Below are 15,049 nucleotides of genomic sequence, written 5' to 3' on the forward strand. Positions count from 1 at the left end.
ACCTCTTAATAGGAACAAAGATATAATGTTTCGCATTAAACCTGTGTATCCTGTCAGGAGATTCCAAATATTCATGCGGACTGCAGTTTGTTTGAGGTCAATCTATTTATGTGGCTCGTGTGACTGGAATGGGGCCTGCAGCATGACCAGCGGTACAGCACGGGATCTGCTTCAAAAGATTAGAGAACAGATGGGACAAACAGGCAGCAGAAAAGGACATCAAAAATAATATCAGATCCATCACTGGCCGCAACAATCAGTGGGTGGACTTTGTGCTTTGCATTGGTAACCAAAGACATACACTTATCAAAAAATCCCGAGAGAAATGTTCATATGTTCCTGCAAATTATATATTAATCACAAATATTATTGATTTTTCTATTTTAATACACTAAAATCCATCACAATATTGTAGTTCTAGCTGTTTGTTACTGACGTCTCCAGCAGCAGGTCAGGCGCCATTGTTGCACAGCGCCCCCTATCTCCGCTGGGCGCCGGGCTGCTCAGATAGACTCCTCCTCCGCCATTTTTTGACTGTAAACATCCTGGCGATTTTAAAAGGACAGCGGTGAGCGGGAGGAAGGCGGCTGGCGCCATCTTGGCTGTTTTAATGAGTACAACAGGGGAGAATACGCTGGGAGAAATAACCTAATCTTTGGGATTTCACTCTGCTGGGACGCACCTGGTAAGTGTGTTTTGCAACGGGAATAGTTTTGCGCTTTTCGGCGACTTTTCGGAGTCGAAGTAAGCATGCACACTCGTGTTTATTTTAAACGCGGCCTTCATTGGAAAAGGAGCCGTTAGCGACCAGCCAGCGACACAGTAGTGTTGGTAAAGCGGGGGAAAAGTACGATGCCCTTTTAATGGGCGCCTATTTCCCGTGTACTTCTGTCCACTTCGCATAATAGTTTTATCCACCGTTTCGCCGAAACAATACATTTATCACCGGGGGATTAACTCGCTCTAGCCATTTCTAATAACGTCACATGCGCACGGCTCCACCGCTTCTTTTGTAGTTAGCTGGCGGCTAATTGAGTTCATCCCACTTGATGGCGCCGACTATTTACTGGGGAAGCCCAACGCTCTGGCGGTTTTTTTGGGGGGGCAGAATGAAAATGCAAACGATCTCACCAAACCACATATTCAACACTTTAACTTGTAATGCTGTTTATGTTTGTGCTCTTAAGAAGTTAGGGACTTACTGAGCCACAGAAAGCGGGATACAGTAGCGTGGGACATGCGCATTTCCGATGTTTTCTTCCCTGACCGGGAAATAGGCGTAACTCCATTCAAGTCGGCGCTTTTTTTGGGGGGCCAGTACATTCTTTTTGACCGATTTCATCTAATAGCTTTGCTAAAAAGTGAAGATTGAACAAATTAACTCTTTTAGTCAAATAAGGCAGAAATCTCGCTTTAGACGATCTTTATCAATGACTTGCGGAAGTTAACAAGTCTTGGGTATGGGCACAACTCATGTTAGCGCAAAACTGTACGAAGTGTTTCACTTTAAGGTCACAATGTAGGTAATCGTTTAGTTTGGAAACAACAGGAATTTAAGGAAAAATCAATAATTTCGCGTGCAGTGGCGATGGTCGTCTTGCGATCTGCTGAGCATGTTGCCATCTGGCCGTCCCTTATCAAGTTATGTTTGGTTCTGCTGATCAGCTTTGAATCAGCAGGATTTTCCACAGAAGCACTTTTGTAACTCTTTATTTAAAAGAGTTTTTTATGGTAAAAATAAAAAGATCGTTCATTGCAAATGAACAAAAGTTAACTAATAACATTGAAAATAAACAAGTTGTTGCTTACACTTGCATCTGTCGTAGACCTTCAAATTTTGCACTTTCCAAATATTGATTGAAAAAGGTTTCTGTTCTATATCCCACACGGTTTTATTAGGGTTAAAAACAAAAATAATCAACCAGGACTGTGACCGACCTATTAGATTGCTGTGAGCGAGTACCAAGTTATGTGACTACTCACCAACATCCCTAATATTGGTCTACTTGATTAAGTGATGTGCTGTGTTTCTCAGGTGAAGCATACCACAGTGTGAGTGTTTGAAGCAGAGGAGCCGGGGCAATGTTCTACGCCCACTTTGTCCTGAGCAAACGTGGGCCGCTGGCCAAGATCTGGCTAGCGGCCCATTGGGACAAGAAACTGACCAAGGCCCACGTGTTTGAATGCAACTTGGAGAGCAGTGTGGAGAGCATCATCTCGCCCAAGGTAACCCAGTAAACTTGTCTCACTGTTGTCGTCTTGTGTTGCGCTGTAGGGCATGTAACCTCTTGAGGCTTGAGACGCCCTCAGATCAAGAGTAGCTGTGTGGCTTTTTAACTTCCTGTTTTTGCCTTCATGAAATTAATATTAAGTTTAAAAAAAACATTTTTTTCCCCACAGTTATGTCCTTTCTACTCAACTGAAGAGACGCTCTTTGCCAGTCACGTATTACAACTGTATTTTTACTTGCGCGACTTTCCCTTTATTCCCCAAGGTTAAGATGGCATTGCGTACGTCAGGCCACCTGCTGCTTGGCGTGGTGAGAATCTACCACAGGAAGGCCAAGTATCTGCTTGCTGACTGTAACGAAGCCTTTATTAAAATCAAAATGGCTTTCAGGCCAGGTAAGGACAGATTTGTTCTTGAAACTATCAAACAGTATTAAGTATTGTTTGCAGTTGTAAACAATTACAGAAATGAAACTTACTTACTTCTGTATTAAGGTGTTGTGGACTTGCCTGAGGAAAACAGAGAAGCAGCGTACAATGCCATCACCCTTCCAGAGGAATTCCATGACTTTGACCAGCCGCTTCCTGATCTGGAGTAAGTTGACATTTTGGCCCTCCCGTTTTCTTTTCAAACCTACTCTGCCATTTTAAAAATGTATTTGTTAGCAGACCTCACGCTCGTTGTCTCTGCCTCTGATGTACCTTTCGTGTTTAATTCAAACAGTGACATTGATGTGGCCCAGCAGTTCACTCTCAACCAGAGCAGAGTTGAAGAGATCACGATGAGGGAGGATGTTGGCAATCTCAACCTCCTTCAGGACAATGATTTTGGTGAGATGATGCTCCTTGTAGAGTAGTCAACTGTGTAAGACTTAAGATTTCAACAGGATTTGTTTAAACAAAAATGAACGTGCTTTTCACAGCTGACTTTGGTATGGATGACCGGGAGATGATGCGTGATGCCAGCACGTTTGAGGAGGATCTCATGCATGGTGCCACGGCCTCAAACCTGTTGCTAGAGGCTGAACCAGGTCCAGCCACTCTTCCTGACAAATCTAACCACATGGAGTATGACGACTTCGGTGATGCTTCCATGGGCAACAGTGATGGAGGAATGCTGGGTAAACCATCACGTTCAGTTTTCTAGGACTAGAATACAATTGAGTTTTCTGTAGGTTTCAGATATTTTTGCAATTAACTTTTTTGCTTTTCCAGTTGACAAACTGCTGAGCTCTGAAGATGGAGGTGGTATTTTCGATGACCCTCCTGCTATCACAGAAAGTGTCATGATGCCTCCTGACCACGGTGACGACGAGGACGATTTTGACAACCTTCAGTCACGTAAGGAACTTGGAGACCTTCAACTAAAACCCAAGTGAAAGTAAAGCTGAGAGCAAGTTGTGTTATCGGTCTGTTTCATGGATTTCATTCTTGTTTTTGTGGTGTAGCGGGTCCAGACAGTCCCGACTCAGGCCCAGCAGAGCCTCTGCCCGCAATGGCTGACCAGACAGAGCAGACCACTCTGGTTCACAATGAAGAAGAGGCCTTCGCTTTGGAACCCATTGACATCACTGGTAACATGTCTTTCTGTTTAAAAATGATGGTTTCATGCTTAAAGAATCCACTCAACTTTTGTTTTAACCGTCAATATAAATCAGTATAGTCATTTAGAAAAGGACTGTATGAATGTGACGCTCTGAATGTTAATTATTGAAGCTGCTGAGACAATTTTCGTCAAAGTGCTCCCCCAAAAAAACTCACAGCAAAACATTTATTTAAGTGATCAACGTTACAAATGAGAAATGATGGTGATGCATTTCTTTCTTTTGTCTCCAGTGAAAGAGACAAAAGCAAAGCGTAAGAGGAAGCTGATTGTGGACAGTGTGAAGGAGCTGGACAGCAAGACCATCAGGGCCCAGCTGTCTGACTACTCGGACATCGTCACCACCCTGGACCTCGCGCCTCCCACCAAGAAGCTCATGATGTGGAAAGAGACGGGAGGAGTAGAGAAGCTTTTCTCTCTGCCTGCTCAGCCTCTGTGGAATGCCAGGCTGCTCAAGGTACTGCATGATGTCATAAGCACGCATTTTGTAAAAGCATGACCCACTGGAACAGCACTCAACTGTCAGCTGTCTTCCTAAGATCAATAGGCAAGCCAAAAGGGAAATTCTCTGTTTAGGTCCCTTTTTTCTTATTGAAAGAAGAAAAGTAGATTTTTAATGTTTAACATGTCATTGTTATTCTGTTCATGCTTAGAGGTGTAAAAGAGAGCAACGAAGGGACGGAGGGTTGAGGAAATGATTGTTTTTCTCTCTTTCAACCTCTCATGCCCACACCATTCCTCTGCAGAATACTGAATAGAACCCTGTTGCTGCATAATTTAGCAAATCTCAGTTTCTCTGCGTCAGTACTCTATCAAACTATGTTGCAATCTCTAATTTGTTTAAACAGTTTTTGTCCGTTTGCATTCATAAATGTACACCACGTTCTTTCCATCTGAGCCTAACTGTTGTACGTCTCCTATCAGATGTTCACGCGCTGCCTGACGCCCCTGGTGCCAGATGAGCTCAGGAAGAGAAGAAAGGGCGGTGAAGCAGACAGTTTGGATGAGTTCCTCAAGGAGCTGGAGAACCCAGAGGTCCCAAGAGAAGACGTCATCGGTCAGCACAGAGATGTTATTGGTAGGTTCAGCTGAAAGATCTGAGAGCGCTGGTGCAACGGTGCACGCATAGGTGTTTCTAATATTGATCCTGCTCATCCGACTCTCAGACCAGACCATCATTGAGGAGCCCAGCATGCTGGCAGCCTCTGTGATGGAGGGCAGCAGGACAACCCTGGACGAGACGGCCATGCCACCTCCATCCACACCTCGTGGTGTCAAACGCAAGACCATCGACAAGGAGGCCTCGCTACCTGTAAGTATCGTCATTGACCAATTATTATCATTCGGAGCCTCTTTTAAAAATTTGTCTAGTTAATATATATAAAATAAAATAAAAAACAGTTTTGGGGGGGAAATTCCTCCACCTCCATGCAGCCAAAAAAGGAATTTGATTTTTTGTATGCATGTATTGACTGCTCCATCTTGCTCTTCCCCTCTCAGATGCCGCCGCTGGAGCCACAGGTGGCCGAGCGCTCCAACTTGTCCCGTTTAGACATGCCCCAGGTGGACCTGCCACCAGAGGAGAGCAGCCTAAACCTCACACAGCTGGTCCCAGAGCTGGACTTGATCGGCGACAAGAGCAAAGATAAGAAAGACGATAGCGAGGAAGAAGAGGTAAGAGTGGAAACGACGAGAAGGGTCACACCAACGTGTGTATGAGTGAACCATTTGAGGCTAAATGCATTCCTGCTGTCCTCAGGAGGAAGACGGTCAAGCTGGTGACCAGGACCAAGAGGAGAAGAGATGGAACAAGAGAACGCAGCAGATGTTACATGGCCTCCAGGTAAAGTGAAGATTCAAAACTCAATCTTGCCACAGTTCTTCTAGCAAATTGAAGTTCGACCAAGTGTTATTTCAGAAGCGTGTCTACACCATTGATCAGTTATTTGCTAATTTATTTTAGTTTGACGTTAACGATCGTTATGCTAATGCCTTGTGATTAAATCAATGATGGGACTATCTTTGAGAGTCACTGCATACAATGCGTCTGCCTCTCCAGAGATAAAAAAAAAAAAGATGACTGAGAAATCACTGCTGGCAGTGAAATTAAATTTGGTGTGACATGTTCTCTCCCCCACAGCGTGTCATGGCCAAGACCGGCGCCGACAGTGTCAGCCTGCTTGAGTTGTGCCGGAACAACAACAAGAAACAGGCAGCTGCCAAATTTTATAGTTTCCTGGTCCTCAAGAAGCAGCAAGCCATCGAGGTCACCCAGACTCAGCCCTACAGTGACATCATCGCCACCGCTGGACCAAGATTTCACCTTATTTAGACATCGGAAGAACGAAAGAAAGAAAAAAACATTCTCCTTGCAACAGACCTACTTTTTAAATTACTCAACTTTTGCCCTTTTTTTAAAAAAAAGAAGAGAATTTTGTTTTCTTTCTCTGCCTTTTTCTGGGGAAAGGGAGGGAATAGCGGGAAGGGGTTTGAAACTTTTTAAATAAAGGATTTTACTGTACAACAGATTGAAACATGCAGTATTCATTTTGGTTTAAATGGATTCAGGAAGAATGTTTAACAGCTATATTTATACCACAACCCTTGTCAGTCACCAACCTGTAAGCTCTGCTTGATTTTGTATTATACTTTAAAGTCTGATTGTCTGCTCATTCCATTTGCTTTGTACCATCGACCCTCACACCTCAAACATTGCAAGTTTAAACAAAACCAACAGCCCTTTATTTTCAGATGGAACCCCGTGTTGATTCCGTACATGTTCCGGAAAGGTACTGTTCATTTTTTTTTTTTTTTTTTTTTCCAGAAGTGTAACCTCTTAAGCCGATCACTGTTGCACTTGTTCTTTCACAAGCAAAATTATTGTCAAGAATTGGGAAACCGCGTTCGACATTAAATATGTTGCAGATGTATGACAGTTTTATTGGTCAAGGTTTTTTTTTTTTCTTTGTAACTTTGTCTATGCTTATTCACCTTTTTGCATCATTTAACTAGATAATGTACTTGCTCCTGTTAATTTTCAGTATCACACCTTTTTAGTCTTCTGGTAATTTCTAGTTGTGAGACATCTGTAAAGATTTGAAATAAAAGTGTTTTAAGTATGTGGCGTTTCTGTTTTCTATGAATGGATGTGACCTCAAGCACAAAAATGATGCAGTCAGGACTTGGTGAAATGACCTATTGGAGAGGGTAATTCCTTTGTCGACCCCAATGTTCACAGCCTGGATAGGGAGGGCAGACGGTTTGAGAGAATGGCTTAAGAAGTCTCCACGGGTGATTTTATCCAAATTCACACCACAGCCCATTTCAGACAGGGTGGGGAAACTTCTCACAAAGGCGTTTTGGGTTCCAACTCATGAATGGCTTTCACCTATTAACATAACAACAACTCACCTGGTGGTAGGGTGGGCCAACACAGTATCACCTCCAAGGTGTTACTCACTGAGCTTAAATACGTGGGATACCCCCAAACGTTTTTAAAACTCAAGTCTTTTGAGATCTAGACACTACAGTCTTCTCAGCACCTGAAGACTCTCGCTCTCAAATCATCCCGCCTTGTTCGCGTGTGTCGGCTTGTTGATGGCCTCCACTAAAGAGTCTGGTGCAGAAGCACCAAGCGCTAGTACGGCTTCCACGAGCGGAACTTTGCACTCCTCGGTACAGCAGATCCAAATAGACGGACTGGTAAGTTTCTCTGCCATTTGTTTTTGATTAACGTATACGTGGACACTGGGCCAACGTTATTAGATTAACGAATGCTGGGAGTGATGGGCTCCAAGAATGCTACGTAAGAATGCTAAAGTAAGAGAGAAAACTTTTTTTTTTTTTTTTTTTTTTTTTTTAAATCATATGCAGAACTTTGAGTACAAGCTGCCTGTAAACAGAAATCCTTTGTGAAAGTAGATCTGAATTTGTGCCAGAAAAAAACAAGATACTGCGTTTCACTGTTTATTTTGTGAGGTATTTACACATTATCACCTCGGCCTCTTAATTTTGGATTTAAATATTAAACCATTGGTTTAATCAACACAGGATTAACAAATTTACTGGAAGAAACAAATTTACTGAGATTGTCCTTTTTTAAGTGACGTCATGAATTTGCGCTGGCTGGCAAAACTTAAACCATTGCTTTAATTACTTATCAATTGTAATGGGTTTGATATTTGACACTTTGTTGACTTGCGCTCAAGTCAATTTACACGGTAATCTTTCCAAGGTGTATCAAAGTACCCTTACGATAGCACCCAGCCGTGGTCTTTTAAAAATAGAGTTTTTATTCTTTTAATAGTAATTACATAAGTATATTAACGTTAGCCTCGCTTCTTGAAATTTCCCATCTTTATATGTAGGACAATGATTAACGTCGAGCTCCGTGTTTCAACTCGGGACAGGAAAATGAATGCATCTAGGCCGGAAACGTGCGACACTCAAATTCTTCCCTCCCTTCTCCGCGTGTGTCGGCTTACTGATGGCTTCCCGTAAAGAGTCCGGTTCAGCATCTAGTGCTGCTATGGCTTCCACAAGCGGAACTTTGGACTCCCCGGTCAAACAGATCCAAATTGAGGGAATGGTAGGTTCCACTTCAGTTGTCTGTTGAAAGAAAAGGTGTTTGGTCGTGCGAGTTTTAATTTGAGCAGACGAGGATTCTAGCAACAACATCAACATGGCGGCCAGATGCTACAAAACCGATATCAGCCAATGTTGCGGTTTCTCTAAATGTTTCGAATTGATTTTGTCTGAAAAAAATTATTAATAAAGTATGACAAACAAACTATATTATCGAAAATGTTAATGTAAACCGACATTACCTTTCGCTTTCCTCTGCGATTTATTCACACGTTTGCTTCTTTATTTTAGATTTTAGTATGAAACTACTGGACAATATTTTGACCTAAATCAAAACATGGATCTAAACTTTCGTGAGTAATGCGATTCAGGATTTGGTATACTGTATTTACATCAAACTTGTAACCAAAGTCTAATTGTCCTTCTGTCTTACGGTTATCGCCTGTGGAAAAAGTATGACCAAACCCTACATGTTTCAACCCGGACGAGAGTATGAATTACTCCACCGGAAACGTCCGGCACTCAAAATCTCCCTTCTTTTTGTCGTGTGTGTCGGCTTATTGATGGCCTCCCGTAAAGAACCCGGTTCAGTATCTAACGCTGCTATGGCTTCCACGGCGGGAACCTTGAACTCCTCAGTTAAGCAGATCCAAATTGACGGACTGGTGGGTTTCACTACAGATTTGTGTCTCTTGAAAATGTCTTGAAAGAATAACACGATTTTTTTTTTTTTTTTTTTTTTTTTTTAACGTAACCAAGCATCGATTCTAGCTCCAGCGAGCATCAATATGGCGGCTACGTGCCACAAAACCGGCTTCTGCCAACGTTGCTTTGACTACTTTGGATTAGTTTTTTAATTAATAGTATAACTTTCTAATGTATGATTGAAATGATAGGCGTCGTTGCGGCAAGCGTTTAGTTGAGTTGTTCACTGCTCGAGGCCTCGATTAATGTATTTATCAAAGGCATAAGTGTGAATACTGTTCCGACATCCTCCGTACAGGTAACAGTATATTACTGACAGCAATGGATGTTGAACCTAGTCTGTCTTTATACACTGTAAGACTTGCAGTGTTACTTACTAAGTGAATATTTAGCAGGCATCGAAGGCTCCAGAAAAATGTGTCCTATATATATCTGTGTTTAGCTGTAACACCAGTGTGCTGATACTGGTAATGCACGTAAAATACATATTATTTTGGTTTTTGTGTTTAAGAAAATCTGATTTGTTAATTTGTGTATTATTGATAGTTTTGCTTGTTTGGTTTAAGCTTTCACAACCATAATATTGTTTTGTTAGTTTGTAGTACCATTGAATAAACAGCAGAGGACAAACTTGCTTCACTTACATGCACACGGTCTTCCTGCCTGTGGCCTAAGCTGCACTGGATAGCCGACACAAAGCAACACTGATGCCTGAATGCAGTGGCTAAACTTTGAATATTCAGCTGCAGCTGATTTTCATATATTATTCCCCACAAAACGTTTAAAAGGACGCTGTCAGATTATTTATTTTTTGTGTGGGAATTTTGCATGACATCATTTGGATTCCATGCAAAAGGTGTCTGATTATGAAACAGGTTTTCACCTGGGCGCATTGATATGCAGCGCTTGCTGCTTTGTTGCATCATGACTCGTCGATCAGAGGCCTTGCTCGAGGGTTGCCCACAGACAGCATCACCACTGCCATGTAACAGCCAGATTGTTTCCTTGCTTTTGAAGTTGCTTCAGCCGCGCTCAGTGCTGCGAAGCAAGGGGGTTCCATTAAAAACACCTACAGAGATCACAAATCTGTCACTGTGTTTGAACCACTCATTCGTCATCTGGCCTGACACTTTTGGCACACCAAACACAGGTCTCGGGCACGTGCGCTGAATTACGGAACAGGCAGAGCAAATGCACAAACACGTTTTTATATTTTGTTTTGGATGCTCTAGGGGATGGAAAGCAGAGGAATTGCTTTTTCCTTTTTTGTGGGAAACATATGAACAAATAGAAAAAGTGACAGAACGTTCGTTTTCTCCCGTAGGCTTTTCCTCTTGCCCCAGGCCCTTAAACTGTGGCTTGTCACAATGGGTTTACACTGCGTAATGTGACTTGGATAAGGCCTAACGCACATGGACAACAGAGATAATTTACTTTGCAGTCTAGCGCCTTGCTACCAGTGCTTGTTCTGTCACCTCTCCCAAATAAGTAATTTTTAGGTCTACACGTGCATTTTTAGGGCATACTCTTTGAGATTTCTAATTCAGCATACAAAATGCTTGCTACGCCAAGCTATAACTGGAAAAGCTGTTGTTTTTAACACAAGCACCCAAGCTTGCTGTGTTTGCATCATGGATCCCCTCTGCTTAACTGTAGTTCCTCCTACGTTTGTGTAAAAGGATATCAATATCCAGTTTCTGGTCACCCGTTTCCTCTGTGGCTTTTTGGCACAGCCAGCCAGATGTGAAATCATGAATACCAATTGATATTTATGGTTTGGGATGAGGGTGGCCTCTGACTAATCCAGGAGGAGTCAAATAATCACGTCGACGCCACGCCAAGGGCCTGTTAATGCTTCCGTTGTCTTCGAGAAGCGCCGCATTCACAATGCACAATTCATTCTGCAAATGTTGACGTGGATCACTGGCACGTTTAATGAAGAGGTCTCTGGGTCCGCCAGATTGACATTGATGAAAGCCGTGCCGGCGACCAATTCCCGCAAGGACACATCACAGCGCTTTCCTGTTCGAGCGTCTCCACATCACTGGCACAAAGCAAAACCCATTACGCCATTGTCTCTCTGCCTCCCTCTCTGGCTGTGCTTCTTCATAACTTGAGACGAGTCGTGGCAGGGATATGAGCCTCTTTGTGTGTGTGAGCGAGCGAGCGAGAAGATTTATGATAAGAATTAACGGCATCCACGAGGGGATTTGGGCCGCAATTGATTTTGCACAATTCAATTTTAAGGGTGTTGATTTATAATCTGCTGTCCACATATCAATCTTGGGCTTTTCCATGTGAAACCAACGGACCAGTTGGCAAGCTAGATCTATTATCTCTGTGTGTATGTGCGTGTGTGTGAGACAGACAGGAGGAAGGCAGAGAAAGACGGCCTTGCAGTGAGTTGCGCTGTTCGTGTGTGCCCTCCTAGACGTGCACACACCTGGAGCTTCCCAGGCTTTACTTAGCAATAGTTGATGGCATTTACTCAGCACCAGGCGCCAGCACAGCAAATCCTCTGACACGTCCAACCCCGACCCCCTTCCTCCCGCATCTCTTAGAGCCGAGACCCCTTTGTTACCTCCTTTATCGCCTTTGGGCTTTTTTTTATGTTAAATTTAGCAGCCTTTATTTTGCCCCAATTTTCAACTTGAATCCATGTTGACCCGTAAACATCTTCAAGTGTGTTTTATTTCACACTTTCTTTCCATTTCTTGTTGAGTTTATAGTTTCTGTTTTTTGTGTGCCTAGGGTTTTCAGTGCGGAGAATACTTATCAGAACTGGATACGGTGCCACTGTTATTCTGCCTCTGGAATTTTTTTTCCCCATCCCGTGGGGTCCAAAAAGCATTTTTCCCAATACAAAAATGCAATACGAAAATAAACACTTGTAAAGCAGCGAGGACGACTCCTCCAGACCGGAAACACGATCACAACGAATCTTTCGATTGTACTTCCCTCGAAAAAATTTTTGCAAAGGTTAGAAAATCCCAAGAAAAGAGTTGATTCACAGCGCATGAGCTGGGTCTCGGCTCGCACTGATTGGCTGACGTGTTCTGATGGCAAGTGACACTTCTGTGCGCGTGCGTTGAAAATGATGAATCGTTCAACCGTATCAATACTTTTTTTCTATGGGGTGAAGGTGGAGTCTTATTGCGAATTGGTGATTGTGAGCACTTGGGACGTGACCATATACGTCGCGTCGGTTGACGCGTAAATGCGAAAGTGTTCCCATGACACTTTATTATTTTACTACATGGATACGTCTGAAGAACCACCTCATGAGAGCGTATAAAACCTTTTAGTGATATTAGAGATGTTTTTCAAAGTGTAGGTGTTTCCATGACCAGTTTTTCTTACTGCTTTATTTAGGTTTTTTTTGCGATTCTACGGGTCATGGAAACGCAGCTACACTCGAGCGTCGAGAGGTTATGGGCTGAGATGACGGAACTACAACCACATTATTTTTTAATCATGCCACTGTCTTGTCTTAACCCCCCTATGTGTCCCTCCTGTTGCGCCGCTCCGCCAGCCTCCACCATCACTTGAACATTTCCTCGCACTCTGCCCGCCAGCCCCTGACCTGTTGTTCCGGCCCCCCCTCAGCCCGGGGGGGACGGGGGAACGGGGCGGGGGGGTGCAGGCGGGTGGGGAGGGAGGGAATGAGATTTGTTCCCTCGACCGCGAGCCGACCCACAGTCTCTCCTCGCCCGCCCCTTGCTCCCTTTTACTTGTTGCGTGACAGGTCCAAAATAAATCACCTCCCAGGACGCACGCACGCACGCGTTGGTGTTACAGTCGGACGAGTGAAGACTTCTCTGTCGCTGTGACGGCTGCTCTGTTGTAACCGGGTCCAGAACCCTGTTTTTTGAAGTGGCTGTGGTATTATTAATGTCTCTGGCTGTGACCTGCACACACTCTTTTCAGTATGATTTATGCCCATCCCCCCTCTCCATTGAGTTTTTCTACTGTTCTGCTCATTTAGCTTTTTGGTCTTTCACCCTGTTTGCTGCTGCTGCTGCTGCTCATCCTGAATGTGTGTTTTGGCCTGTCTGAGCCACAGCTCCTCTCCGCTGTATTCCTTTGGTGTCGGCCGTGCAGGGGGCCTTGTCCCTTTGCCCCATTTTTATCTGCCATTAAAAATTAAATGCACACAATGATGCATGGTCGCCCTGTCCAGATGAGGCATGATGATGTGGGACATCAGGCCACAAGCCCTAAATATATTCTTCCCACTGCACAAGGGTAGCATTTTTCAAATCTCTCTCTCTCCAGGTTTCATCCCCCCCTACCCCCCGTCTTAATTTGCGAGCTGTGCTGAATATTAATTTTCCTTTTGTTATGCACTCAAGAGCAGCGATGCACCAAAGCTTGTAGGTGATGCGCGCCACACACGGAGACGGTGATTGTCTGTGGAACGTGTCTCACGTTTTTTTTTTTTTTGGACAAATTTCTTGCTTCATGACCGATAATTCAAGCCAAGGATTTATTATGCCATTAAGTATTGATCCGGGTAGGACTTGCCTTAACGCATTTAAGTTTCTGCCATTAAATCAATGTCCAAAGCGGTTTCCAAGCGCTGTTGATTTTTCTTCTTCTTCTTCCCTCTGAGGACAGAGATGCTGCATTTGCTGCTACAACAAAAGACAAAAGACAAATACAGCAAAAATAAATCACCGTCTTATCAAATCGTTTTAGTGCGCTGTAACTCGGTGCACCAGACTCCAGAGAGACACGCAGGCAGTACATGGGGCACTTGCTTCAGGGATGGAGACAAAGTCCCCTTCCAATTATGTGAAGAAATTTGTTAAAATTTGTGTCATGTTGTGCAAATCAAAGAAGTTCTTTTTGCGACAAAAACAAAACCTGATTGAACAGGGAGGCAATTCAAAAAAAAAAAAAATGTGGACAAAGAATTCTACAGAATTAAAAGTAAGCTCTCGGTTCTCGCCTACCTGGCTATTGGCCCAACGAGCTTCAGAATCCACTCTGACCAGGTGTGTGAAGACATCCGCAAGTTTGGTCTTTTGCCGTTATTTATTCACACTTTGCGCTCTGTTGGCATGAATGTCAGGATGTAAAGTCAACAAGCCTTGTGGGAACAGTCAGTGTGGTTATTAAATCCAAGTGTAAAGAAATGTTAGATGGGTCATTTATTTGGTCCCGGGGGAAAATCTTTTAAAGGCTGTCATTCCACACCTGAGGCATTGGATTTGAGTTGCTGTCTTTTTACATTTTTATGAATCACAAACATCTGGATAGGAAAAACTGAGTTGGAGACTGTGTATGTATATATAGATGTATTATCAAATAGGAATAATTTCAAGCTCCAGGGCGAATGGGATGAAAATCGACATGATTTCCAGAATGGCGACGGGGTGGGATAACCTGTATGAAAGGGATAATACGATGAAGCAAGAAAATGCAAAGAACCAAACACCTGCCCCCCCCACCCCTCAAACATCGACGTTGCCGTAATGCACGGACATGCAAAATGAATTGACTTTTGGTTCTGAAGGAAATGAATTCTACAGAAAGCGTTAATGGGAGGCAGGATTAGAGCGTCTCTCCCCTCTGCCGTACCTCTCCTCTCCTCTCCTCTCCTCTGAAGCTGGTGCTTTATCCCTACCTGAGTGATATTTAGCTCTGTCCGTTTGGCAGGTGGTGCTGAAGATTATCAAGCATTACCAGGAAGAGGGCCAGGGGAGTGAGGTTGTCCAGGGCGTCCTGCTGGGCCTCGTGGTCGATGACCGGCTGGAGATCACCAACTGCTTCCCCTTCCCTCAGCACACAGAGGACGATGCAGACTTTGATGAAGGTAAGCGAGAGCAACCTTCTCTCTCTGTTTGTTGTATTGATTTTTTTTTTTCACGAACCCCCAAACTCCCAAGCTTGTAAAATGGACTGAAATAACGCCACAGCAGAGGCT

The 15,049-nt window shown here is 43.6% G+C and overlaps 2 protein-coding genes across 4 annotated transcripts in view; both read left to right on the forward strand.

Annotated features, from left to right (window-relative positions):
- The first annotated feature begins 552 nt into the window (after positions 1-552).
- On the forward strand, positions 553-6,950 carry LOC142879518 (double-strand-break repair protein rad21 homolog A-like). The gene is made up of 14 exons (XM_076012868.1): positions 553-685; positions 2,036-2,226; positions 2,495-2,624; positions 2,724-2,823; positions 2,953-3,059; positions 3,152-3,349; positions 3,444-3,569; positions 3,677-3,802; positions 4,065-4,288; positions 4,756-4,909; positions 4,998-5,143; positions 5,332-5,505; positions 5,591-5,674; positions 5,972-6,950. The coding sequence occupies exons 2-14, from the start codon at positions 2,083-2,085 to the stop codon at positions 6,161-6,163; spliced, it is 1,905 nt and encodes a 634-aa protein (XP_075868983.1). The 5' UTR covers positions 553-685; positions 2,036-2,082; the 3' UTR covers positions 6,164-6,950.
- A 375-nt stretch (positions 6,951-7,325) lies between these two features.
- LOC142879378 (eukaryotic translation initiation factor 3 subunit H) overlaps positions 7,326-15,049 on the forward strand; it is a 47,517-nt gene continuing 39,793 nt past the window's right edge. Inside the window, exons 1-3 of one of the 3 annotated variants that reach the window (XM_076012628.1) lie at positions 7,326-7,509; positions 9,057-9,080; positions 14,782-14,938. In XM_076012628.1, the coding sequence (XP_075868743.1) occupies positions 7,429-7,509; positions 9,057-9,080; positions 14,782-14,938 (262 nt within the window). In that variant the 5' untranslated portion in view covers positions 7,326-7,428. Of the gene's footprint in view, positions 7,534-8,265; positions 8,420-9,056; positions 9,081-14,781; positions 14,939-15,049 lie in introns of those variants that run through there. The other 2 variants (XM_076012627.1, XM_076012626.1) reach the window with 2 other exon arrangements.

This window comes from Nelusetta ayraudi, unplaced genomic scaffold, assembly GCF_046127955.1.
Source record: "Nelusetta ayraudi isolate G7.1 ecotype Tasmania unplaced genomic scaffold, CSIRO-AGI_Nayr_v1 ptg000136l, whole genome shotgun sequence".
NCBI lineage: Eukaryota > Metazoa > Chordata > Actinopteri > Tetraodontiformes > Monacanthidae > Nelusetta > Nelusetta ayraudi.

Coding starts and splice junctions, on each gene's coding strand:
- LOC142879518 (XM_076012868.1), top strand. CDS start 2,083: ATGTTCTACGCCCACTTTGTCCTGAGCAAACGTGGGCCGCTGGCCAAG. Junction 3,803..4,064: donor GGAACCCATTGACATCACTG/GTAACATGTCTT, acceptor TTTTGTCTCCAG/TGAAAGAGACAAAAGCAAAG. Junction 5,506..5,590: donor ACGATAGCGAGGAAGAAGAG/GTAAGAGTGGAA, acceptor TGCTGTCCTCAG/GAGGAAGACGGTCAAGCTGG.